Consider the following 27,486-nt stretch of genomic DNA (forward strand, 5'->3'; position numbering starts at 1 on the left):
TCTAGGAGACCGAAAGTATCATGAAGGATGTTGAATTTTGTCAAAGGCCTTTCTGCATCTACTGAGAAGATTATGTGGTTTTGTCTTTCAGTCTGTTTATATGGTAGACTGCATTTATCAATTTATCCCTGCATCTCTGGTAAATGATCTTTTTTTTATGTGTCCTTGGATTCAGTTTGCAAGTATTTTTTTGAGAATTTTTGCATCTATATTCATAAGGGAAATTGGTCTGTAATTTTCTTCATTTGGTCTTTATGTGGTTTGGGTATCAGAGCAACTGTGGCCTTGTAAAACGAATTGGGCTATATTCCTTCTATTTTTTAGACTAATTTGAGGAGTGTTGGCATTAACTTTTCTTTGGAAGTTTGGTAGGATTCTGACTAAAACCATCTGACTCTGGGCCTTTTTTAGGTTAGGAAACTTTTAATGACTGCTTATATTTCACTAGGACTTATAGGTCTGTTTCAGTTGCTTATCTGTGGTACCTATTGAGAAAATTATTCATTTCTCTTAGATTTTCCAATTTGGTAGAGTACAGGTTTTTAAAGTATGTCCTTAACATTCTCTTGATCTCCTTGGTGTCTGTTGTTATGCCTCCCTCTTCATCTCTGATTTTATTAACTTGTGTCTTTTCTCAACACCTTTTAGTTAATTTGAATTAAAGTTTGTCAATCTTATTTTTTTCTAAAAGAAACAGCACTTTGTTTTATCGATACTTTGTATTTTGTTTGTTTGTTTCCATTTTATTGATTTTAGTCCTGAGTTTTATTATTTCTTGCCGTCTACTCCTTTTGGGTGTGAATTTTTTGTTGTTGTTGTTCTAGAGCTTTCAGATGTGCTGTTATTTTACTACTATGCGATCTCTCCAGTGTTTTATGTAGGCACTTAATATTATGAACTTGCCTGTTAGAACCAGCTTCATTGTGTCCCGTAAGTTTATTCTGTTTTGTAACCCTGCCTGGAACTCACTTAGTAGACGAGGCTGTCCTGGAACTCATAAAGATCCGCCTGCCTCTGCCTCCTGAGTGTTGGGGTTAAAGGTGTGCGCCACCACTGCCCGGTGTCCCCCATAAGTTTGAATTTGTTGTATATCCATTTCCATTTGATTTTTAGGAAGCCTTAATTTTTTTCTTAATTTCTGTCTTGACCCATTTTTCACCCAGTGGGAAGTGGTCCAGTTTCCATGAGTCTGTCGCTCTGTTGTTTCTCCTATTGTTGGTGCTCCAGTCGGATGTGGGGAGTTGTTTTCATTTTTTGTGTCTGTTGAGACTTGCTCTGTGTCTGAGTGTGGTCAGCTTTGGAGAAAGTTCCGTGAGGTGCTGAGAAGAAGGTGTATCCTTTTGTGTTTGGGTGAAGTCTTCTGTAAATAACTGTTAGGTGTGTTGGGTTTATAATGTAGGCTAACTCCAGCATTTCTCTCTCTTTAAGTTTTTGTCTGGATGACCTACCTGTCTACTGTTGAGAGTGCAGTATTGAAGTTCCTACTATTAGTGTGTCAGGGTCAATTGTGATTTAAGATGTAGTAGTGTTTCTTTTACTACCTTGGATGCCCTTGTGTTTGATGCATAGATGTCAAGAATTTCTGTGCCCTTTGGGTGGATTTTTTTTTTCTTTGATGTGTCTGTAAATGTCCTTCCCTATATGTTTCTGATTAGTTTTGGTTTGAAGTCTGTTTTGTCAGGTATTAAAATGGCTACACCAGCTTGCTTCTTGGATCCATTTGCTTGGAATATCCTTTCCCGTCCTTTTATCATGAGGTCACGTCTATCCCGATTTTAATATTTTAGAATGTACCTTTAAAGTCAAAGTGCTTTCATTTTTAATGACTATAAATGCTATCATTAAAGAACCCAGCTAGGTTCACATTTGCATTCATTTAAGCTTTTGTTGTTCTCTGTTTTTAAGTTCAATCACAGCCTTTTGAATGTTTTTTGTAAGCAACCAAATATGTTTTAAAGAAGCTATTTTTACAGTTTCCGCACTGGAGTTTGCCAAGTGTCTCTCAGTAATGCAATTAAAGGTGCTCCCTGTCCTCTGCCTTTCCCCCAAAATTGGAATTGGATTTAGAACCAAGACTACATGGCCACAGGAGCTATTTTAAATCTAAAGTTGAATTAATTACAGTTAAATCAAATTAACTTATTTGTTGTAGTACAGTGCCCTCATTTCAAATGACCAATACCCTCCACATGTCCCAAATGGCTACCAAGTTAGATAGTGTCTCTGTGGTGTGTGTTCGTTCGTCTATGTAGGAAGTCCCATGTCACAGCTCTGCTAAGAAAAGGCTTGCTTAAATCGCTTTCCTTTGGGGGTGTGTTCACCTACTGGGGGGCAGGCAGTGTCTCCAAGCCTCTTTTCTCTCTGACTCCCATGGCCAGGGCTCAGGCCCGTTGTGTCACTAAAGAATGCAGAAGGCTGGCCATGCTCTTCAAGTCACTTCTCACTAGCATGCTCCCCAACTGTGTCACTGTGGCATTAACTCACGTAGACCATGTCGTTTCTCAAAAAAAAAAAAAAAAAAAAGTTGGTACGTGAAGCTACAGCAGAGCTCATCTGTATAGAGGAAGTTCAAATTGAAAATGAGCTTCAACTATCTAACTGGATCTAAGGATCGGATTCTATCTGAAAGGAAAATGCTGCAGCCACAGCTTTGCCAGCCACCCAGTTGTCCCTTTCCTCTCCTTAATAATGCCCTGGTGTGCTTTAGAAAAGCTAACACCTCACCCCTCAGCCTGGGACCTTCATTCCATTCATTTTCTCCTGAAAAGCTGGTCATGTGGCTTCAACAGCTGTAAACAGAAGGATGGGACTGGCATTCTGTCTTCCTGCGGGCGGGGCGGGCGGCGGGCGGCGGCGGCGGTGTGATGTCTGGAACTGCTGCAGCTGCTTTGTAAGTCTGAGGAAGACAGCAGCGTGTGGCCAGCAGGATTAGTGCCGAGTCTCTCTCTCTCTCTTTAATTAACTTTATTGAGGTAAAATTTGCATGCAGTAAAATGTGCTCCTACATTTTGGTGAATTCACGTTAGTAAATGCACACCTAGCACTTCCTAAAATCCAAAAAGCTTCGTCATCCCAAACCGTTCTTTGATTGCGATTCTAAGTCAGTTGCCCTCGCCACCCACTGGGCTGTTTTCTGTCTCTCTTGTGACGTGTTTCCTTAACTGGGATTGTATGGCTAAAGTCCTACTGTGGTGCCCCAGCAGGCAAGGCTGGGCTACCCGTGCCGGTACCCCAACTAAAGAGAAGAGCAATGGTGAAAACAAAGGATGTACTAAGAGGAGGGGTAGAGGGTCCGGTGACCCCAGCACTTCTTTGGGGTACTGACATGAGCTTTAGTCTTAAGTGAAGGAAGAATGAGGACCAGGGAAGGGGCCCAGACTACATCTTGAAGAGACATAATTGGCTGTCTACCCAAGACGGGGCCTGGTGACCTTCAGAGCTTCGCTTGTACAGGTGATCTAAGCAAGTCATGACTCAAGGGAGCAGTCTGGTTTCTGTGACATGACTGCTTCTGCCCCACCCACTGGGCCGCTGAGGACCCAGGGTGCCTGCAGCCTGGAGTGGGTGACAGGTCAGGTTGACAGATGTCCCTGCAGTGATTCCTGGCTTGTTCAGACTTGAAGCAGACAGACACACAGCGAAGGCAGAGCTTTAGGGCCTAAATGAGAACTCGGTGCTGGCTGCTGTTTCATGAAACGGTTCTGAGTGCTGTTGCATTTCCTTCTGGAGCTTGATGGGCTGCTTCTTTCCGTTCCCACTCACACTGGGGAAATGTGTGTTTGGCTGTGCATTTCCATCATGAAAAGAAACTTTCCTAAAATGGCTGTGCAGTTTTATACTCCCGCCAGCAATTTTTAAAAAACACTGTAATTGTAATTTTATTACATAATGAGTTTATCTATTTGGTGTGTGTGTGTGTGTGTGTGTGTGTGTGTGTGTGTGTGTGTGTGTATGTGCTATCATTCAGAAGACAACCTGCAAGAGTCCCTTCTCTCTTTCTACCATGTAGGTTCCAGGGATAGAACCTGAGGCTGGTGGCAAACGCCTCACTCGCTTACCCAACCCTGAGCCATTGGGGGAGTTCCAGTGGGTGTTTCACAAGGGGAATAGGAGCGGTGCCCTTAGGCCTCCTGCCGCTGTGCATGCTCCAGCTGCTGGTGATATATGGGCGGCCTCTCCACCTGCTGGAGATACCCGGGTGGTCATCTGCAATGCTCCACCTGACAGCTTTTCCACACTTGAAAGAACTTCTACAGCTGGGCGAGCTAAAACTGTGCTTAACTTCTGCCTTGTAGCAGCTCTGATCTGTCTGTCCCTTGGGAAGACTCACCTGCTACACACATGCAGACTTAGGTCTGAGCCTGGGACCCTGATGCACATTTGTGGGGGGGGGGGGTAACTTGTTTGCAGGGTTCACTCAACTACCACTTCTCTAACCCAGTTTCTGTTCCCTTGGCCTAACAAGATCTCCCCACTCTGCTGGAATGTTCCAGATCCAGGGGCGCTCTAGGCGGAAAGCCTGTGCAATAATAGCACCCACCTTGTTTGTCCCTTTTGTCTGGGGAGTTGTCATCCTATATCACAGACTGATGTTCAGTTTCTGAGTTTTAGTCACCTTTTCCCCAGCTTTTTTGTTCAACGTAGACTTGCTGGCCTATTCCAGTACTTGTGACTGGTAGGAGGAGTCCTGTGTGTGGGTTTCTTACTTTTGTATATTTTCTGCGCTCTCTCTCTCTCTCTCTCTCTCTCTCTCTCTCTCTCTCTCTCTCTCTGGTGTGTGTTCATTTCCAATCCCAATCCTTCACCAGTTTTTCCCATGGTTATTTTTGTTTACTGTCCTGCCTTTTTAAAATAGACGTGCTATTACATAATCTACAGATACAAGTCGACATTTCTTTTGCAGTTCTCAGTGTCTGTGGTTTTCCAACTGAATTGTCTCATATGGGAAACGATAGTGGGCACACCATCCCCAAGTCTTACTTTTGGCAGAAAGTCCCTAACGATCCCTCCTTGAGTAGGACACTTGGATTCTTTGCTTTTATTTCATGTATTTTTGGGTAATTTTCTCAAGAGATTGCCAGCCCTTGAGAGCCAGGACTTGGCAGAACTCTTATTTACATGTCAAGTACTCTTTATTTGAGCAGAGAGAGACTAAATATCCCCAATTATGTCATGTTCTGTGCTAGTCCCCAGGGTTGAAAACTAGCAGAATGCGGCTTCATCCCGTTGCTGCCCACGGCCGCTCTCTTCCCCAACTCCTCCTGCATCCCAAGAGGACGCAGTGGAGAATTAAAAATACTACACAGTGAACACAAATGTGAGCCATTTTCAGCAGTGCAGTAAACACTGTAGAAGCCCACTGCAGAGTGGATTAACCCAGCTCAGGGAATCAGAGCCACCTGCATAAGGACTGAGGTGTAAAGACAGCAAGACCGCTGATGCATTTCTAAAGCAAATCCATTATTATTGCAAATGAAAGGCAGAATGAGGGCATAAATCAGAGATGAAAATTTACAGTCCGTTAGGTAGAACCAGTCTGGAGAACTTGGCGAGCCTGGCTAGGACTTTTAACTTTTCCTTTAAATATAGTAAAAGACATACTATATTGCTCTGTGTGTGTGTGTGTGTGTGTGTGTGTGTGTGTGTGTGTGTGTGTGTGTGTAAGTCTGATAACTCACTGCTCTCAATATATATCGGAAAAGAAATTGTGGGAAGCCGAGTGTGCTATTGTTATTAGCTGTCAGTCGTTAAGGCTGCTTTTTCTAGATTGGGGTAGCTGCCTCAAATGGGTTTAGCTCCAAGAGCTAAGCACTGCTTCTATAAACAGGGTTTATAAGTTAGAAATACACAGTTCTTTATGCCATGGGAATTGTTACAGAATCTGAATTCTTCCTTAAAGCAAGAAATATAAACATCTTAGAGACTAATGGCTAGTGTTCTGGTTTCTACTCAAGTTATTTGATGTGGGGAAAAAAAAAAAAAAAAAAAACTAGACCATAAGCAGCTTTGACTGTGAGGTGTTAAGGACTCACTGAATGGATGCTTGCAAGGCCTTTAGGAGTTAGCTGGCACATATCTGCCAACCCTTCAGAATGAAAAGAGAACAGAAAGAAACCACCAGGTGGAGAGACCATAAGTATAAGCATTATTTATGATGCCAGCACTTTATGCAAGTGAGCAAGCCCAGGTTGTCGAGTAGTCCAGCTGATGTCAGTGGCTAAATGCCACAGAGCTGTTGGATTCCCCAGGACTCCATACCGAATTCATGCAGTCACCACACTGGAGCTTACTTGGCCTCACAAAATTTTGCTCCTGGTTGGTTGTCAGAACTGCAGACCTGTATAAAGTGGAACTCTTAACTCCTCTTAGTGTTTAGTTAGTGAAGTGGGAACCATTTATCCTCAGTATCTCGTTCTCAAGGTGGGAAACGTGAACCCTTCTTAGTATTTATTTAAAGAAATGAGGACCATTAACCCCTCATAGTATTGAATTAGTGATACTGGAAACAAAAATATGCCACAAGAAGTAATTTCTTGTTTTGAGTGCCAGTGAGAGTTTTTCTTAAAAACCTTTTAGGTATTCCCACTCCATTGACTGGCATTTTAACTAGCCGGCTGCTAGGTACAGTTAAAAAAGTAATGTTTACTACACTGTTTTCTTTCTCCAATATTCGCTACCAGTGAGGGTAGCGTTCTGTAGAGACCATTTATACAGCTGCTGCCATGGTTAAGAAGGTAGCTGTGTGCACCTCGTATCTGTGGTGTTCACTTCTTGAAGTTGGAGTGGCCAGAACTGTTTTCTTTGGGCTGTTACTGATAACATGGAAGTCTAAGTGATGTGTCTGTTAAAATATTTTTGATGGCGGTACACTGAAATGAAATCATCCAGTTCAGCTGATGTAAGTCAGAAACATCCAAGGTAATAACAGCAACGTGTTCAATTCTAGCAGAGATTGTTATTTTTGTTTGTTTGTTTTACTTCTGAAGAGGACTGTGTTGAAGTAAGAGTGAGTATATGGAAAAGAAGCAGTATCTGGTTTGGTATTCAAGGGTGTAACCAGTTTTTATAGCACTGATGCTTTTCTGAAATACTAATATTTTTCAACACTGAGCATTGCCATGTTTCTATTCACCTAGAATGATAAAGAATAAGCAATATTTACTCACTTGTATTTCATTTTTATATAATATAGATAACATTTTAAAGCAATCTGTGCATACACACACACACACACACACACACACACACACACACGATTCAGTCCTTGTTTAAATAACTCCTGTTCCTGGAGTTTACAGTTTTTTTGGTTTTTTAAAGATTTTATTTATTATGTATACAACATTCTGTTTCCATGTATATCTGCATACCCTAAGAGGGCACCAGATCTCATAACAGATAGTTGTGAGCCACCATGTGGTTGCTGGGAACCAAACTCAGGACCTCTGGAAGAGCAGTCGGTGCTCTTAACCTCTGAGCCATCTCTCCAGCCCCCGGAGTTTACGGTTTTACATACTCCTAGACCTATCAGAGTTATATAAGTGTACATATGTACATATGTAACATATTGACCTTCATACCAGGTGGTGGGGCTGGTGTTAGTTTGGCCATGTAGGCTAGAATCCACAGTATGCCACTTTCCTTCTTTCAGCCTGTTCTTATTTACTGTGCTGGAAAAGGATTTAACGTAACATATGTCTAACATTAAAATCCACAGTTTCATATGCTCCTCTGGGCGTATCAGAGCACATCTGTAATGTGTAGATGTGCATTGTGTGAGAAGCCTAAGCCAAACCAAGGTTACTCTGTGCTCAGCTTTCTCTCTCTCTCTCTCTCACACACACACACACACACACACACGTTACTCTGTGCTCAGCTTTCACACACACACACACACACACACACACACACGTTACTCTGTGCTCAGCTTTCACACACACACACACACACACACACACACACGTTACTCTGTGCTCAGTTTTCACACACACACACACACACACACACACACACACACACACACACACACACACACGTTACTCTGTGCTCAGCTTTCACACACACTCAGGCTACTCAGTACTTGTAGTGCAAAGGTTTGGCCACTGCCCTTTGACAAACTGCGGTGGTTGCTCACTGAATGTGTTTCTTGTTTTGCTTCTTCTGCCTTTAACTAAGTAAGTTGTCAGTGGTAAAGAAAGGAGGGGATCGTTCTGATGGCTCTCGCTGTCATCTGTATGATTTTCATTGCTGGGCAAAAACTAATGGTGCTTCTGTGCTGTTAGCACAGTGGTTGAAATAAGCGCAGCCGGGTTTGCCTGTGTGTTTGATGTCTTACACACCTGCTTTCACTCCTTCTACAGTATTGTTTCTAACTGAGGGGATTATAGCAGTCCCTTCATTTGTGCAATGTAGCTGTAGGCCGCTGAGCGCGATTTTGTTACATGCCATGCCATGGTTCCTTCTTAGCAATCGTGACACCTCTCATTTATTCATTGGCAGTGGTTGGAGCATCTGCCCTTCTGGTCTAGGAACTGAAAAACAAAACAAAACCGTGCTTGGCAAATAAGCAGACTCCCTTCTAGCACCTCTTAGTGAGGTGAGGATGTTGGGCAGTGGTCCCTAATCACGAAAGTGTAGTGTTGTACTCAAAAAGCCAAGTTGTTAGTTACAATGTTGCAGTTTCCCCACAAGCAACCGGAAAGAATTCCAAAAAGAAAAGTTGTTACAGTGTTGCAGTCCCCCCCCCCCCACACACACACAATCAACCTGAAAGAATTCCAAAAAGAAAAGTTATTAGTTACAATGTTGCAGTCCCCCCCCCCCCACACACACAATCAACCTGAAAGAATTCCAAAAAGGAAAGTTGTTAGTTACAATGTTGCAGTTTTCTGCACAATCAACTTCCGCTTTCACTTTCTTTCACTGAACTAGCTTCAAGGAAGAACTGGGGATGTAGCTTAGAGGAGGAGCAAGCGTTTGCCCTGAAAGTACAGGACCCTGGATCTGTCTCCAGACAAGCAGCAGTGTTGGGAGGATGGTATTTGATGGAAAATAATGTTTAATAAAAGTAAAAGTGTCTTTACAAAATGAACAACGAGAAAGGACTCCATTTACTTTAACACAGGGGAGCAGACACACCTTTGTGCTTTTCCGAAGTCACACTTTGACCAGGTGGCAGTGGCACCTGGCAAGACGCTTGTGTGCCTCCTTGGAAGGAGGTGTACAGATCAGTGGCTTCCAGAATATTCCATAGATAATTGTCCCTTCTCTTACAACTGCTGAAACAACGAGAAAAGGTTGAAGGATGTACAAGACAGTGAGAGACCTTTGTTAAAGTGGAATGCTTGGGGTACTCCCACAGTGACCATGGCTGATGGGGATGGGCTCTGAACAGGATGTCTCTAAGTCACCTGCTTCTCTACAGTCACGCTCAGTTCCTGCTGATCTGTAGCCGACCGCTCCTTCTGGTATTGATCAGCTCTCTGTAGCTGTGAGACTTCTATACTGCACTGTATTGTAATTTCCAAACTGTTTTGTCTCACTCTTTTTTTGAACATTATTATAAAAACTTAGTTTCTGATGGTTGAAAGTCATTCTGTAGTAGTCTAATCTTAAGGATGCAAAACTTTTCTGAGTTTTACCTTGGAAATCCGTTTATTTATTATGTTTAATTTTAGGAAATGGTGCTCTTGCAGAACTCTCTGAAAACGTGCACATTTCAGGAGTGTCAGCTGGTAAGTCATCTTTTGTAATGTTTAAATTTCATGCATGACTTATATGGTAAATACTGAAAACCCCCTGGTACCTTATGAAGTGATATTTGGCTATAAAAATTATTGCTGCTTTTGCCGCATGTAATACTGAGGGAAGGAACTGGAACATTCGGGAATTCTCATAAGATAAAGTGATATTGCATGCCTGAGGGTTGATTATACTTCCCCCAAACAGACTGTGTAATTATTTTCATGTGGAAGTTAAACCAAGAGAAAAGCCATCCCAAGTAGGATTAGGTATTTTCTCTCCATGCAAACTTGTGTAAAGTGAAATTAATTCTGAATGTCATCTCTAGAATTTACAGCCTTAGAAATGAAGTGTCTTATTAGATGTTTTAGATTAGAGCGATACTCTACAAAAACCTGTTTTCTTGAGTGCACAGTATGTCACTAGAAGCATTCCATTAGCATACTTGGGTCTGTGGAACTCAGAAGTCCCTGAGAGAAGCAGGTTCTGTGTCCACCTTTAGCTACAGCTTCGTGTCCAAAGGCCACAACTACACTCACAGCTGTGGCTTGTGAGTGGCTTCCCACCCGTCACTGGGTTTGCTCCATTACCTGTAGTTACCGGCACATCAGAAACAATTTATTTTTTCATGTATGGAAATAGTTTCTCACTACTAATAATTAGTACTAATTCTTCATTTCCCTGTGTTATTATTGGTAAGATTTGGGTAGTTAAAAGTGACGCAGCAATATTTATCAGCCCACTGAGTTTCTATTATAAATTTGTTGTTGGTTTTGTGTCTCTGACTTTGAATTCAGGGAGTTAGTGGACTACCCATCCACTCTGGCTAGTCTGTGTGCTCACTTTGTGCTCAACAGACACACCTGGTCTCCCCGAAATCAAACTATTCTGTTCATCCCTCACTTTTTTTTCCATAGGCTCTTAATTGTTCATCAATTTTACACCTGAAATAGAAGCAAAGATGTTTTAGTTTTATCTGATTTATTATCGTATGAGGGGTGCACATATGAGGCAGGCGGTCAGAGAACAACCTGTGGCAGTGGGTTCCCTTCCACAGTGGGCTACAAGTTTTAAAGACGATCCTGTCCCCCTGCCCTCATTTTAATAACAAACGAGACTTCTGATTACAGTCCCAGCTCACAGCAGGAAACAGTGTTGTTTACAAGTACTTTTATTTCTACAACCAAAACTCAGAAGTTTTTCAAAACTTACCTCAGAGCATCTTTCCAATGTTGGTTCTTTCAGCCTGCCATAGCAGGTTAAGCTAAGCAGATGGTTTAAGTAACAGCAGTTTCCTCCAAGTTCTAGAAGCTGAAGTCCAAAGTTAGGCTCTAGCAGGGTTGATTCCTGGTGTAACCCCTCCTACGGGTCTCTCTTCCTTTCCACTTGTTATAGTTCGTTTTTTCTTATAGGACGCTTATTGTAGAACTGGAGTGGCCTCCGCTGCTTTGTTCCAATGAAAATCATGAACACACAAACTACATGTAATTCCTTTTGTGTCAGTAACTCCAAGCTTTGGCAATCGGGACTCTCGACTCTTAGTGTTACAAGTCCCTGGTGGTGTTCTGTGACTGACTTTTCCTGGGTAGTCACAACACACAGAGTTTACCCAAGTCACCCCAAGAGAGGGAGCCCACGACAGACCAAAGTCCAGCTTGGTGAGCCATTGAGTTTTGTTGGGGTTGCTTACAGGGATATGAGTGAGGGGTTATTTACAGGAGCAGAAATGACTCCAAACAGCTGCATCACCAAAGGCCACCCCAGCGTGAGTGACAGTTGACAAAAGCTGGGATCCTGAAGCACACTGCGCAGTCTACAGGCAGCTCAGAGGGTTGGAGGGTTTCCTTTCCAGGCGCCTCAGTTGGACTAAACCCCTTCCCAGCAACTGGTCTGTTTCTGTCTCTCTGAGGCAGCTGGTCTGCAGTCAGTCTTCCTTGCAGATTGGCTCTTCTGAGAGTTTGCTCAGCTGAGAGCTTGCTTGTCTGAGAGCTCCTCTCAGCCATCCTTATTATTTCCTCTCAGAGGGAGGGGCCTAGTGAATCTGGTCAGTTTCGGGAACTTCCTGAAGCTGTTTTGAGTTGTTCGCCTTCTGTCTTAAGGAGCTTACCTCCAGGATGGAATGTTGTAACAAGGGAAGAAACCGCTAGACAGCAGATAGTCCTGGAACTCCTCCAGTTGACTGGGCCTGGCCTCTCCTCTGTGGTCTCAGCTCTCTGCATTCTGTCCCGTGGCTCCCTGGAGTCTTGGACTGTTGCTTCTGCTTGTTCCCGAGGCTGGCAGCCATGGGAGTTGATTCTTGGTAAAACCAGCTCACCCCGCTTTCCCTTGAAAAAGACCACAGACAGATAATAAAACTGTGGATGAGTCTGTGTTGGAGTGAAGGCTGCAGCACCAGGGGTGCACAGGACAGAGACTCTGGAGAGAGTGACAGCATGCTGTTGTGTAACCAGACATACATGCATGGCTGTTATGAATAGGTGCAGTGCCCCGGGTGGGCCTGCTGTGAGGAGGTCAGAGGTTGTGCGCAAGGTCATCCGAAGTAGCTACAGGCAGGGTCATTTAAGGACCTATCATTGGAGCTGTCACAGCCAAGTCTTAAGAAAAGCCGTGTCGTGGCTACTGCAGGAGTTCCTGAGGCGATAGTTGGTCTCCTTAGGTGTTAGTGGTTGGTGTAAGTCGCCCTCTGTCATCATCTGTTGATCCAGCTTCCCCTGGACTGTGGGGACGGCCTCAAAAGAACACAAAGAACCAGGGAGGAAGAAGCAGCTGCCATGGCCCTGGTGAAAATGGCAGAGCTGATGACAGCAGTGTGGCTGCCATCCTTCAGGGGCAAAAGCAGTTATCACCCTCAGTCCCAGTGCACCCGGGAACCATGGAGACAACCACGCTTGTCCTCAGGAGGCCCTTGCCATGTCTAGCTCGGGACAGTTGCCTGGTTTGAGCTTTTTCAAAGTTAACCCCTAGCCTACCCTTAGTGGCCTGTCTCACGATTGGGTTAGAAGCCACCCCCACTTCATCTGAGACTGTCTCCAGCACACTGGCACGCACAGCTCAGTGGGTAAATGCCCTTACCACCAAGTTCAGTGCCCAGATCCCACAGGGTGCAGGGAGGAAGCCAGCTCCCTGTGTCTTTCCTCTGAGCCCCACTCTGACTCTTAGGCTCACATGCCCCTCCCCGTACACAAAATGGATAAATGTGGAAAAGATGTTTAAAGTGATAGTGTCCTCAAATATTGGGACTGAGTCTTCAGCACGTGAAGATGAATAAGGGGGTGAATTTAGTTCATGGCAAGAGGTTTGCAGGATTGGAGTCTTCTGAATAGAAATGGAGGAGGAATGGATGGGGCGTGCAGAGGGGAGATGAAACGGGGCTGTGAGGAGAGGAAGGAAGGGAAACAGAGGGTGGGTTGTAAAATAAATAGATAAAATATATATTTTTTAAAAAAGAATTGGTCCTTGTTTTGTTAGCAGTTCTAAGGGTTAGACCCAGAGCCTTGAGCATGGCAGGCGAGAGCTTGTTCTCCCACTGAGCTCCACCTTTAGCTCTGTCATTGCTGCTGTTGTTGGGGGGGGGTAGCTCTGTCATTGCTGCTGTTGTTGGGAGAGGTAGCTCTGTCATTGCTGCTGTTGGGGGAGGGGTAGCTCTGTCATTGCTGCTGTTGTTGGGAGGGGGGGAGAGATAGATGGAGCAGTTAAGATAGGGACTCTGTAGCCCACACTTCTTTCAACCAGCTGTGGCTAGGTGACTAATCTTCCTGTCTCCACCTTTCAGACGCTGAGGTTATGAGGTTATTGATGTGTGCCACCCACAGAAAGAGTCTTTCTGTGTAGCCCAAGTTGTCCTGAAATCCCAATGCCCCTGCCTTGTGAGGCTGGCATTGGAATCGCCGGTTCACAGTACCGTGCCCAGTAAGAGTCCATGTGTTTGATCACTCCTGATACTTATAAATCCAATTTAAAATATAAAATAGCAAGAGTGAGTTTTATTGCAAACTTGTGTCTGTAGCATAGTTTTATTAAAATGTATTTTTCAAGACAATGGTGTCAACAGCATTATTGTTTTATAATATTGTAAAGCCTTTATTGATGGACTTAAAGTGGCTGGGTTCTCAACATCTGTTTCTGCATTCAGTCTTCTGCAATGTTTTATTTGACACATGAAAATAATATAATTGATATGTAACTAAAATCATATAGGAGTGTTTTAACGGTCGTCTTCAGACAGTTGTGACTATCCTTTGTTACAAAAGTCAGCAACCGTAGCTTCTAAAAGGTGAGCTGCAGTTGCATCTGAAGCCACGTGTGAGCTGTTTGTGCTCTGTGACACTGTGGTGTGGTTGGCTTTGGCCTCTGAGTGTACTTTCGTTACCGTGTATGATTTTATAGGATGTCAGTCTCCTAGTCCTCCTTGCTGAGTTGTACAGATTAATGTGGAGTGTGAAAAGCTAGAGAAATTTGGACATATCTGATGTCAAATTGTGAATGTCATATCAGTGCATCGGGACTGAATTCTACTACTTGCTTGGTCTGTTTGCTTGAGGCTGGGCTGATGGACTCTAGTATTGCCATTGCTCTCAGTAAACTCCTCTTGGAGAAGCATCAGCAGAGTCCCACTTTCTCCATAAGCCTGCCCCCACTTAGGAATTTCAGACATGTGTACACATTCTTATTGTTTGCTGGGGACTGCTGTATCAAAGCACCACAGACTAAACAACATAATGTGTTTTCTCGTGAGCCTGGAGCCTAACAGCCCACAATCAAGATGTGGCAGGGATGGTTTCTTCTGTGTTCTCTCGGTGGCTTTTAGATGCCATCTTACTGTATCCTGCCCTGGAGTCTGTTCTGATGACTTTGGAAGGCACATCACAATATCCCACCCCGGTGACCTCATTTCCACTTAGTTACCTCATCCAAGAGTCTCCCTGTAATTACAGTGACACCCCACTGAAGTACTGGCATTGGGACTTTAATAGATGAATTTTAAGGACAATAGAAGTCATCCCATAACAATGTGTATTTTAATCACATAGCTTTACGTATCAATAAAATACTCCATTCCAGAAGATAGCAAAGCCGTATTAATGTGGAATGTTTTTTTCTGAAGGTTAGTCTTATAAGAATCATCCTTCTATGAAGACTAGCAATAAGAGCCATCCCTATTAACATTAGAGAGCATAAACGGGTGTTGTCTCAAAGGCTTTGGCCAATGAGGAGAGCAATGCACACTTTGTGATAAGTGTTTCGGGTTTAGAATGTTTGGAGACTGGAGTATGTATGTAGGCTTTATTAATTCGACATCTCTAATCTAAAAATCTGAAATTCAGAATGCTCCAAATCTTCTGTAATAGTAGCAACAACAACAAAAATTCAGACTTTAGAGAATTTTGGATTTCATATTTGGATGTTAGCAAAACGCATGCTGTACAGGTTTCTGAAATCCTTGCATCCCGTAGAATTAGGTCCCTTCGGTGCTGGTCACAGGCTGAGCCGTCTCGCCCGAGCAGTCTCTAATGTCAGCACGTCTTCCCTGGAAGAAGCAAAGCTGTGTTGCTGCCTGCTCTGCGATCAGCCTTCACCTCAAAGACTTTCCACTCCGTTTGGTCCTGCAGCCCCCCCTGCTCCAGCTGTCTGCACTGCAAAGTCTACTGAAGATTGCTAATTAGGTTCTAATTTGTCCAGTCAGTGCACTTTGAAAATGAATCTTTTAAAAGAATATTTTTGCCACAGGAAAGATCAGGATCGTCCTAGGCAAACCAGGGTGCAGGTTCACCTTATTTGGAGCGACTTTGTCTTTTTCTGCACATGTTAAAGCGACGATGTGGACCTTGTGCCCAGAACCAGGGCAGTAAACTCGCGCCTTAGTTTCTTTCCCATTGCTTTATAAAATACCCTGATAAAAGGGAATTGAGAGAGAACGTGCTTCTTTTCGCTCACAGTTCAAGGTACAGTCAGTCCGTCATGGCAGAGAGCCATGGCAGCTGGAGCTTGGGGCGGCCTGGCGAAGGGTGAATGTGCACTCTGCCGGCCCCCTCCACCTTCTACAGCCGGAGGTCCTCTGCCCAGGGATGGCCCCTCCCTCACATGAGTTAATGTAATCTAGATCACCCCCCTACAGGCACTGCCAGAGGCCTACCTCCAGGTGATGATAGGTCCTGTCAAGTTACAGTTAACTCGAACCCTCGCTCAGAGTAGGTCATGGGCCTCAAGGAATCCTACTTACTAGAAGAAGGTGAGCAAACTGCACCTGTGGTGCAATCTTATCCTAAGAATTCCTGTGGTAAGTCACTAGCACACCAGGCCAGACAATCAATGCACAAAAAGGCCTAGAGGTGATGGCTAGCGAATCGTAAATGACTTGACATCCATGATTTTACAGAGCGGGAGTGGCAGGCCTTGCTCAGCTTTGCTCACGCAGGCCACTCTGGGGGGCATTGTTAATTTATGATTGCTGATATGATTTTGGTCCCCATGCTTGTAAGTCTTTTTTTCTAATAGACTATTCGTTCCTGTCATTTTCTTCCTCAAAAAACTTACAGGAGATATAATGTTTGTCCCTTGCTTATTTTTTGACTGTAGGTTGACATAAGAAATATTACATTATAAAGTCTGCTGAATGTGAATATGAAAAAAACTATTAACTTATTTTTATAGTTTTTTTTACTTTAGAACTATTCTTTATCTTTTTTTTTTGCTTTTTCATTTTTCTAATGTTTAATGAAACTGTAATTAATGAATGAATGGAAATTTTGAAGACCAAAATTAGATTTAGAAGCAACCAAAAGTAAGAAAAGAATCATCAAGTATTGGTTGTTTGATTCGGGTCAATATCATAAGTTAGAGTAAAATTTGGTTTAAATTCTGTACATCTTTAAAAATCAAATACATTTGTTTATCACATACAAAGGGCTTATTTTAGTAAACCTGGCCTAAAACATGGCTCCATTCTATGGAGTAAATAAGCTATGTTTTGGCTTTTTTTTTTTTTTTTAAGATAAAGAAAATCACCTGTGGGCTGGAGAGACGACTCATGGGTTAAGAACACTGGCTGCTCTTCCAGGGGTCCTGAGTTCAATTCCCAGCAACCACATTGGTGGCTCTCAACCACCTATAATGAGATCTGGTGCCCTCTTCTGGCCTGCAGGTGTACATACAGAGCACTCATACATACATAAACTATAAACAAATTTTAAAAAAAGAAAGAAAATCACCTATTATGCTTATCTTCCTACTATACTGCATTAAGAGAAGAAATAAAAACACTCCCCCTTGAGGTCAGTTAACCAAGAACAAGTCCAAATTTGAATTCTCTACTTTATCCTCTCTGGGTTCTCTAACTGCTGTACGAGGCTGAACCTGTGCCCGCCTACAGGTTTGTGGATCTGTCCATGTGTCTTTCTCTGTGTGTCTGTCCCTAACAAAGGGCCCCTCTGTATCTATTTAACAACACAGAAAGCTGGGGAAGGAATGAGAAACACTTTACAGAAATCTGCAATGGCGTTAAATAAGTCTTCAATTACTTTAACTGATCCAGATAGCAAAATCGTGTTATATATTAGCCAGGGTCCAAATGTTGCCTTCAGCATTTGTGGTGGATACTCACTTAGAAGATCCCTTTCAACCTCTGTATTTGCTGCTTTCAGCAAAGATACACATATATTACACTGGGCTGGGGCACCGAAGGCTCCGAAATTTAAGACTGCAGCTATGCCTTTGCTGTGCAAGCTGATTTCGAGGGGACTCCCAAGGCAAGCAAACAGGCTGAGCACACAGTAGGCTAGCAGTCTCATCTTAAGTGAGGTCCAGCAAAAATTCCAGTCTCTTAGACTGTAAGAGAGAATTTGTCATGACACATTGTCACAAAATATGGAACGCTTATATTTATTTCATCTGTGCCTTACTGTGCATACCTTAAAAACTATATTTTCACTTGAATTATCACCGATCTTAGCTCCTGCCCTTTCCATTTAAAATCCTATAGACTACTTGTTATTTTTATTTGTGTTTATGTCCATTACTGTAATACATAATATTCCCATCTCCGGGACTTACAATTAATGTTTTGGAGCCCATCACTACCTTTGTCCATTGATTTCCTCCTAGAGTAGAGCATGATGCAAAAGATATGTGTATTACTGGGTAATATTTTTACATATATCTTATGTTTTTATTTCTAAGTCCTCATAGTATAAGATTCTAGTAGAATTATTATATCAAAAGGGGTTGCACCAGTTGACACAGCAGTTCACAGCATATGTGAGCATTTGTATTAGGTGTGATCATCTTTTCTTGCTTAATATTTTTTCCTTGTGGTATTTATATCAAGTCCAACCTTTTACTTTCCCTACTCTGTTTCTTTAAAAAAGAAAAGAAAAAGGAATTAATTGCTTCTCCTTTTGATTCATGGCCTAAAGATGTAATATTGTAAACAAAAAGAATAAGACTTCTCTTTATAATTAGACAAAAACTATGCTCATTTCTTTTAAAATTCTGGTTGTTAATTAGAACAGATTTGGGGCCTTAATCCTTTTACAGCTGAAAGGGTATTTTTGTTTGTTGTTTTGTTTTTCATTTTATTTTAATGTTAGGACTGGTATGTACACGCCATTCAACAAGAGAGCTCTATGTTCCCACCTCTAATGTCAATAGTTGAATGCTCTAAATGAGGTTAGTTTATCTGGAATCTATTCCACATTTGGTATGAAATCTTTTATCAGGCGGAGCAAACGTATGAGAGCTGAGAAAAAGAGTATTGCTTCCAAAGATCTTTAATCCTTGTTAATATTGTTAGATTTCAAACCTGGCACAAATGGCCAAGGTGACAATTTAACATATCAAAGTGGACACTGGCCACCGGCTTCTCCCTGTGTCCCTCAGTCTCTAACCTGTTTACAAGGCCCTCCTGGCTGGCACACCCTGCCCCCTACCCTAACTGTCTCCAGCCCAGCGGCTGGGCTGCCCTTCCTAGATAATGCACCCTTTCTGGTTACCTGCCCCTTTCTTCTACTCTTAGAGCTTCCTGGCTGCTGTACCTTGTCCCCTCTCTCTCCCATCTCTCCACCCCTCCCCCTCTCTGCATGCCCCAGGGTCATGTTCACGCTGGACTCTCCCAGATATCCCTGCCTCTGCCCACACTCTCCCACACATTGACAGTAAATCTTTTCCTCCATCAAACCTGGGAGTTGTCATGTTCCTTCTCTTGTTATTTATTTTTTATTCAAATATTAATTAATGAATTGTGTACATCTGATTGTTTTTAAGTATTTTTTTAATTGTCAGAATTGATTCTTTCAAGCTCATCCTCCGTGGTTGCCTTCATGTGTTTGCATTACCTAACTAGCTATTCTGACACTCAGAAGGCCAGCACACTGCCTTTTACAGCTGATGGTTTAGTTGTGACCTTAAAGGAGGGGAGTCAGCTACTGTCTGAGCTGCAGCTGACTCACTCACACATGAGTTAATAATCTGCGGTGTATACAGAAGTATGCTAACATGACTTGTTTTTAGCCACTGCTTAATTTTAAATATCATCATAATGTAATAATATTTTACAGTTTCACTGAAGAACATCTAGTCTGATAAAATATTAATTCTAGAATTCTTAAGGGCTTATAAGTAAGGAATCTAAAAGGAAATAAAATTTAAATGGCAATTATTTGATAGTGCTGTGTAGTTCATTTTAATATAGGGAGTTACATGAATGAGCGGTGGTCTTTTGTACCTTTTCTGCAGGGTTTTAATAACATTTTACAGTTTTTTTCAACCAAGTACCTTGATCTTTTGCTGAAGCAATCAAAAAGAATTTCACTGCTTCATTTGACCAATGCCTTTTATCCATGCATCGAATAAAGACATGACAAGTTACTGTGTTCTAGTTGATAATGAGTCCGCTAAGATGTTCAAGATTAGAGACTGTAAAATAGAACTTAATGGAACCCAAGAAACTCTTCAAGTTGGAGAAAGTGAGTGGGGATGCAAGGTACACATGTTTGAGGAAAGCAACACACGTCAGTGCAGAATTCTGCATTGCCCACTGTCCCAGAGCCCCAGAGCCTGTCCCTGAAGTGTTCCAGACACCATGGTAGAGCTCTGGGGGGTGACGGAGATGCTGTCATTTCTATGCTCTACAGTATGTAACTTCACCGTGTTAATGTCACTATACAATAATGGATTTATATTAATATGCTGTGTAATCATGTTTTATATGTCATCAAGTTATCTATTAAATAGCCACCTTAATAAGAATATAATGGTTTCATGTAGCGTTATCACATTGCACAGTGAGTAAACTCAGCATTGGAAGAGTCTGGGTGAGTTTGGAGACTATTGTGTTGTGTTGTGTTGTGTTGTGTTGTGTTGTGTAGGGACGTGCACTAGACCCCTTGACGATATAAAACAAACATATTCACATATGTAATGTTTTCTCTTCCACTGTGACACTTTGAGAATAATTTTTCAAAGTGTGTTGCATATTATCTGTAATTTTGCTAAATCTCCTCTGTAGCTACTGTGCAAAGCCAGGAGCTTAGTGGGTCCTTTAGTTTGGACATTTCCAGAAGGCCCTCTGCATACAGGTGACAGTTGTGTAGCTTGGTCCTCTCGTGGGACTCGTATCAGTGGGAGCAGGGGTTGTCTCTGACTCTGTTACAGGCTTTTGGGACCCTACTCCTCATACTTCGTCACCTTGCCCAGCCTTAATACATGGGGAGGTGCTTAGTGTTACTGCAGCTTGGTATGACATGTTTTGTTAATACTCATGGGAGACCTGCCCTTCCCTAAACAACAGACAAGTGGGTTGAGCGTGGGAACAGAGGCAGCGTGGTGGTTTTTTTTTTGGGGGGGGGAGGGGGCGGTGCTGGGAGGAGAAACTGTGACCTGAATGTAAAATAAATAAATTTATTATTTAAAAAAAATAAAAACAAAAAGGTCTGTACATTAAAGGCTTAGGCCCCATGGCAATGCTCCCAGGAGGAGGTGGGGCACTGAGGTGAAGATGTTCCCTTACTCTCTGGTTCTCTGGGTTATCACAAGGCATCACGGGTTCCTACCGTGTTAATCTCACCAAAGACCTAGCTAGAGTAGTGAGGTCAAACTTGACCAAACTTCCAAAACTGAGAGCCGCCAGAATCTGTTTGTCCTTGTAAGTTGATTGTCTCCGCTGCTCTGTTATTCTTGCAAGAAACCACAGCAAGTGGGTTAAGTGGACTTTTGATGTCAGCTTGCTAATCCAGCATAAGGGAGATTTTTGATCTTCAGTCACCTGAATGGAAAGAAATATGGAATCTAGAACAAAGGAGGTGATAGTTTTTTTAATCACCCCTCATTCAGCTTGTTTATTACTCTTCAAAAAGGACACAGGGACTCAGTTATGAATGCATAGTGTGTCATAACTGATGGAGACGTTTGTTTGCCAAGTACTGCTTCCTGCCTCGTCTGTTCTAGGCTCCCCTCAAGAGTCACCATCAGCTTCACAAAGTAATAGTTGGGAAAACCCATTCAGGAGTAGTCACGTACTCAGCATTTAAATCTCTAGTGTATAAAGCTAGAAAATGTAGGTACCGTGGCTTTAAAAGCTGCATAAAAGGCTGAATCTTGCCCATTCGTCTTACCCTGTGCTTCGCCAGCTATTTTAGAATTGCCCCAGCACTTGCAAACTTCCCAGGGAAGGCTTCGTAATTATATTCAGCTCATTGCTTCCCCCATGCCATATTTCCTGTATTTCCAGAGTTCCTCTTCAATATTTTGTGCCTCTCCTGACTTTATTGGGTGTTTTATTTTACCACCGAGTAACATTTTCTTATTATCTGTCGTGAGCATTAGCGATCTGCTTTGATGAGAGCTAATGTCCAAGCAAAAAATGATTTGATTCTTGAGGAATGCCACTTAGAGTAAGGGGAATAGTTCTGTTGATGCAGCCACCCTTACATATCTGCGCTAACGCAGGAGACTATTCCTGTATGTTATAAACACGGGGTGCGGGATGTCTAATAATCAGTGTAATGAGAGCCTCGTAGGAATGATAGATTACTGTTTTCCCCACTTGTACTCATTCTTACCTTTAAAATTACAGCATAAGATCTCCCCATTTTAGACGAGTAAATAACGTTGTTAGAATGCTTATATGCATTTCCACTGAAGGAGGAGGGGCATTGAACCACTTGCAACAACTCTACCACCGAGAGGCACTCTCGAAGCTTCTGATTTCTCTTTGAAAGATTCGTGTTTTATTTTATTTTATTTACAGATTTTATTTATTTATTATGTATACAACATTATGCTTCCATGTGTATCTGCACACTAGAAGAGGGCACCAGATCTTATAACCGATGGTTGTGAGCCACCACGTGGTTGCTGGGAATTGAACTCAGGACCTCTGGAAGAGCAGTCGGTGTTCCTAACCTCTGAGCCATCTCTCCAGCCCCTCGTGTTTTATTTTAAATTAGGTGCGTGTGTGCGTGTGTGTGTGTGTGTGTGTGTGTGTGTGTGTGTGTGTGTGTGTGTGTGTGTGCAGGTTCCCACGGCCAGAGGTATCCAATCCTCTGCAGCTGGAATGACAGGCAGCTGTAAGCCAGCTGGCGTGGGTGCTGGGAACCAATCTGGAGACCTCTACGAGAACAGGAAGCACCCTCAGTTGCAGAGCCATGATCTCTGCAGCCCAGGCAGACTCCAGCTTCTTATAAAGCATAAAATAATGAGTCTTGAAGTACTTCTTAGTGAGTATAACTCTCACTCGGTCTCTTTCCTTCCCTTCCGACTGTGTCCTTCCTCAGTGTTGGCAGTTCTGTTAATTTACTAAGCTGGACGGTGTACCCCTTCGAATAACGTCACCAAGAACACATATAAAATAGAAGTGTAGCATGTCTTAAAATAGCTAATCCTATGCGTGGTGGCGTGTCTCAGCCGTGTGAAGTTATGTACACGTGTTCAAGTGTATGCGGGTGAGCTAGAACACATTCACGTGTGTTTGTGTGTGTTTGTCCACATTTACATGTGTCCTGTGTTCACACGAAAGTGTTATTTTTTGGTATGTGAGCACCACCTATTGGTCTCTTATGTACTTGGATTTTTTTTTCTTAAAATCTAATTTTAAAAAAACCTAATAATAATAATCTTTCTAGTTTTTCCCCTAGAGTTAGTCTAGTGTTTATTTAAAAGTTGGAGATTTTATACTGTGTCACACTCTACTCCATCCGGAGTCCCAGAGTACTGTGGTAAAAGTACCAAGAAGAAGGTCTTTAGAATATGTTTCTCATGAGATTGTTGTGGCTGTCTTAATGAAGTGGAAACAAAGCTGTACTTTGTTCTCAGTAAGTTTTTCCAATGGAATTACACTCCCAGAAATCAAGCCATCATTCATTAAAATCAATCTTTTTTCTTGTGAGGGAGGGGATTTATTCTGTAGGCAGAGATGACCGAAGTCTCCGATCTTCTTGCCTCTGCCTCCCAAGCGCTGGGATTGGAGGAGCATTCACCACCGTGCCCAGCTCAGGAAATTTACTTGTAATGAAACTTAACGATGGCAATCAGTACATAAATAATCAGTCATTAAGTGACAGCAGCCTTGATTGTGACCGGGCATGATGGCAGAGTCCTTGGTGTGTGCTCTGAACTCTGGGCCATGAAGCTCCATGTTCTAAAAGTGGTTTGCATCTGACCCTTGGGCAGTGTGTTCTGGTTCCCTTAGGCTTGAGCCTTCACTCTGCGGTAGGACACACTTTGAACATCGATGTGGGTTTTCTACAGACGATGGGTGGTTCTGGAGACACAAGGACTGCCTGGAAGCAGTTCAGCTTGCTTTATTTTGAACACCATCAATGATATTAATTACTGCAGTTTACTTCCTGTCATCCTTATCCTAAGTTAAGTGGACATCAACATCCGTTTAAAGGAAGGATTGTACCCAGTTGTAACAGCAATGAGGGTATTTGGCTGTCTGCAAGTCTGGCCGCCTGATCTTTTAAAGTCTCAGTGCAGGCCTTATATGGTACCAAGTACACTGCTTACACTGACTCATTCCGGCCCTCAGCAATGCTTTTTATAGACATGCACACTAATTAGTTAACTAACTGGGACATAGTGCTCATCCGGGGTTTTTGATTTGACATATAATTTTTAATCATACTTTTCTGTAAATTGTCCCAAGATTTCTAATAATTCTTCATGTCAGCTACTCTCCCTATTACTTTAAAGGCCAGCAAATATAATTGATTAGAATTATATGAAATAATAGTTTACAAGGTTTAAGTTCTACCATAAGCTAGCTAGCTTTCTTTCTTTCTTTCTTTCTTTCTTTCTTTCTTTCTTTCTTTCTTTCTTTCTTTCTTTTGTTTGTTTCTTTGTCTTTTTTTTTCCCTGTCTAGCCAGGTGTTTTTATTTTTAGTGGGAAAGAATGCATTGTCCTATTACCAGCATGATTCTAGGAAAGTGAAAGCATATCTAGGCATGAATGTTTTCTTTTGTGGTATTCAGATATTTAACCACATTGTGGTAGTTAAAGTATTACTTCAGAAGTTTACTTTTCAATAGTTTAGGACTCTTTTCAAGACCCTTGTCTTAGGTAATTTTCTGTCAGTGTGATAAAAACACCACGACCCAGGAAACTTTCAGAAGGAAAGGGTTTGGGGCATGCACGTGGTTCCAGAAGGATGAGAGTCCATGGCAAGGAAGCAGTAGACATGGCGGCTGGAGCTGCAGTGAGTGACAGCTGACAGCTCACATCACCACAGACAGGAAAGAAGGGGTGAACTGCTTCTGAAATCTCAGAGCCCCACTCAGAGACATACTTCTTCCAACAAGGGACACCCCTAAACCTACCCAAATAATGCCACAGGCTGGGGACCAGGTACATCTGAGCCCATGGAAACATTCTCATTGAAATCACAGTCCTGTGATTATGCCTGCGATTATTAATGGGGCACAGGCAGGAACCGTTTCGAAGTGTTTTAGTGTCTTACTGACCTACTTTATTAAAACTTCAGTTCAGTATCTTACGTTCATTTAAAGCTCACAGAAAATAACTTGATGGTCCCAAAGATCTTAAGCGCATTTACTGAATAAATATTGAACTTTAGCTAGCTCACAATACAATGAACTTAAAAGATGGATTTGAGAAAAGATCAATGGGGAAATTGATTGATCTCTATGCTTAAACCTAAAACCTCTGATGCCTGAATAATCTAACTGGAAAAGTCCCTTGCCTGCCAGCAATGCCCAAGTAAGGACAGGGTTCTTTTTCTAAAGGGGAAGAAAACTAAAATACCAGAGTGGAACAGAGAGGCTTTCTAAGCCGAACCACATCTTCCTGCATGGGATTGGATATTGGAAGTGTTTGCTTTTAGCTTTTGTTTTTGTTTTTTTAAAGAAATGCTGGGTTTTTTTGGTTTTGGGTTTTTTTTTTTTTTTTTTTTTGAATGTAATGATTAGCTAAGGTCACTTTGGCTATCTTCCAGCTTGTGGAGAGACTCCAGAACAAATCCGAGCACCTAGTGGAATAATCACCAGTCCAGGCTGGCCTTCTGAATATCCTGCCAAAATCAACTGTAGCTGGCTCATACGGGCAAACCCAGGGGAAATCATTACTATAAGGTAATTCTGATACCTTTCATATTGTTAATCTTTTATTTAGAAATATAAGTGCAGTTTCTAAATAGCATTGCCATGGGTACGGCAGTATGAAAATATCTTGCAGAACATAGAATAAATGATAGTTATGAGTGTCATTTAAAAAGTAGGCAGTGATCTAACAACATGTGTCTTTGGTATTTTCTGTTGCCGACAGCCTCCAGTGCTGAGCTGAAAGTCCTCTAGCCTCATCCTCCAGAGTGCTGGATTTCCCCTCCGAATCCAGGATAAACATGTCATGTAAACTACAATCCACTACACCCAGTTATCCTAACTACTTCTTAACAAAAGTGTAATTTGCTGAATAGCTTATTAGGTTCAAGAGTGATCTTTAGCAGCGAATAGACAAACAAAACCACCAACCAGCTCAAAGATCCATGCCATCCCCTTAGCCTCGTTCATTGGTACCTCTTCTTTTAAAGAAGTTAAAATACGATTCTGGGTGGACATGGGTGTGCTTATAAAACCGTAAACATGCTACTAAGCATATCTTAAATTTTGTTCTTGCTTTCTTCGACGTGTGATTTCATGTGTTGTGGGCGTGTTCACCAACGTTTGCACACGTGGAGGCCAGAGGCTATGTTGGTTGTATTCCTCCATTACTTTGCACCTTTTTCTTTTGAGAAGGGTCTCTCACTGAGCCTGGAGCTATCTTAGCTAGACTAGTAGCCAGTGAGCTTTGGGCATGAGCCTGCACCCCCTGGCCCCTCTAAGCACTAGTCTTATAGACATGTGCCACCATGCCACATGGGTTCTGGGAGCCCAACCAGGTCCTCATGTTTGCACAGGAAGTGCTTTGCTCACAGAGCCATCTCCTCAACCCCCCTTTTACAGTGTAGAAGCAAAGTGTCCCCTGCCGTGATCATATACAACCCATTCAGATATGCAGATGAGCCCATGATAGTAAAGGTTAAGTTGATTTAACTTTATTAATAATAAGTAAAATAGAAAGTATATTGTTGTCCAGGGAGATGCTTTAAAATAGCTATCCGATTAAGGATAAAATGTACATTCAACTTTAAGGTGAAGTTAAAACCCTGACTAACATGAACTATATAGTAATATGGATGTGTGCTGGGTTTGTTTGTTTAATATTTTAAGAGACCGATGTAAACCACTTCTTCATTCTTCTCCCTCAGCCCATAGTCAAAGCCAAGGTCTGGCTGTTTTGCTTAAGAAAACATGTGAAAAAGAAATTCTCCTAGCCATTGATTGCCTCCCAGCAAATATGAAATTCTCCTAGCCATCAGCGAATATGAATGACATTGCTGCCTGTTGACTCCATGGTGGAATCTGTAGTTGTGGGAACCACCATTTAAGACTAGTTGTAAAATAGAAACCTGGACAGGGAACACCAGGAGATAAGGAGGAAGGGAGGGGGGTCCATCCGAAGTAAGTCACACCCCAAACTCCAGACGGTATGAAAAGGTGCTAAGATAAACAGCTGATGCAATCCACCTGTGATACAGTTTACTCAGACATTGCAATATTCTATTCGTGACGTCAGGGGTTTCTTTCTTAACCTTTTCTGTCCCCCTCAGTACTTGGCAGTCTGGTCAAACCGATGAGCTAATTCCCAGAATGTTTCTTGACACATTGCATTGCAAAGTATAATTGCATTAAAATATAGCTAAATATTTGAATATTTAGAATATAGTAGTATATGTTTATTGACATGTTGACTAAAACAAATCAAAGTTCTAATAACTTTCGATGTGAACAGTATTTTTAGACTTCTGACTTCTTGTAAGAGACAGAGGCTTGCACGTAGAGAGATCTCTGAAAGTGTTGTGCACCAGTAATGACACAAGTAGCCTGAGCTGGAGTTACTGAGAGGGTCTAAAGAAAAAATAGCCTGACATAATCCTTGCAGTTAACTTCCTTATCACTTGATTTAAAGCGGAGGCAGAGAGATAAAGCCAAATTTTCATTTGTTAGTGAGCCATGTTCAGATTTGGAAGCAAAATTGGATTTCTTATTTCTACTTAGCAAGCAATGGCTGCTTCTCCTGTTCTTGTTTGGCTTTTTGCCATTTACTTGTGCCCGTATTTTAGGAACTACATGATAATGTTTAACTATAAAGTGATTGATATGAAAGGGTTTTCCAAACTCAAGGACCCTTCTCAGCAA

The 27,486-nt window shown here is 42.3% G+C and overlaps 1 protein-coding gene across 2 annotated transcripts in view; it reads left to right on the forward strand.

Moving 5' to 3' along the window:
• Positions 1–27,486, forward strand: part of LOC103161301 (low-density lipoprotein receptor-related protein 12) — a 63,713-nt gene that overhangs the window by 25,031 nt on the left and 11,196 nt on the right. Inside the window, exons 2-3 of one of the 2 annotated variants that reach the window (XM_027431465.2) lie at positions 9,675–9,731; positions 25,185–25,320. In XM_027431465.2, the coding sequence (XP_027287266.1) occupies positions 9,675–9,731; positions 25,185–25,320 (193 nt within the window). The remainder of the gene's footprint in view (positions 1–9,674; positions 9,732–25,184; positions 25,321–27,486) is intronic. The other variant, XM_027431466.2, reaches the window with a different exon arrangement.

Source organism: Cricetulus griseus, chromosome 10 (assembly GCF_003668045.3).
Source record: "Cricetulus griseus strain 17A/GY chromosome 10, alternate assembly CriGri-PICRH-1.0, whole genome shotgun sequence".
Lineage (NCBI taxonomy): Eukaryota > Metazoa > Chordata > Mammalia > Rodentia > Cricetidae > Cricetulus > Cricetulus griseus.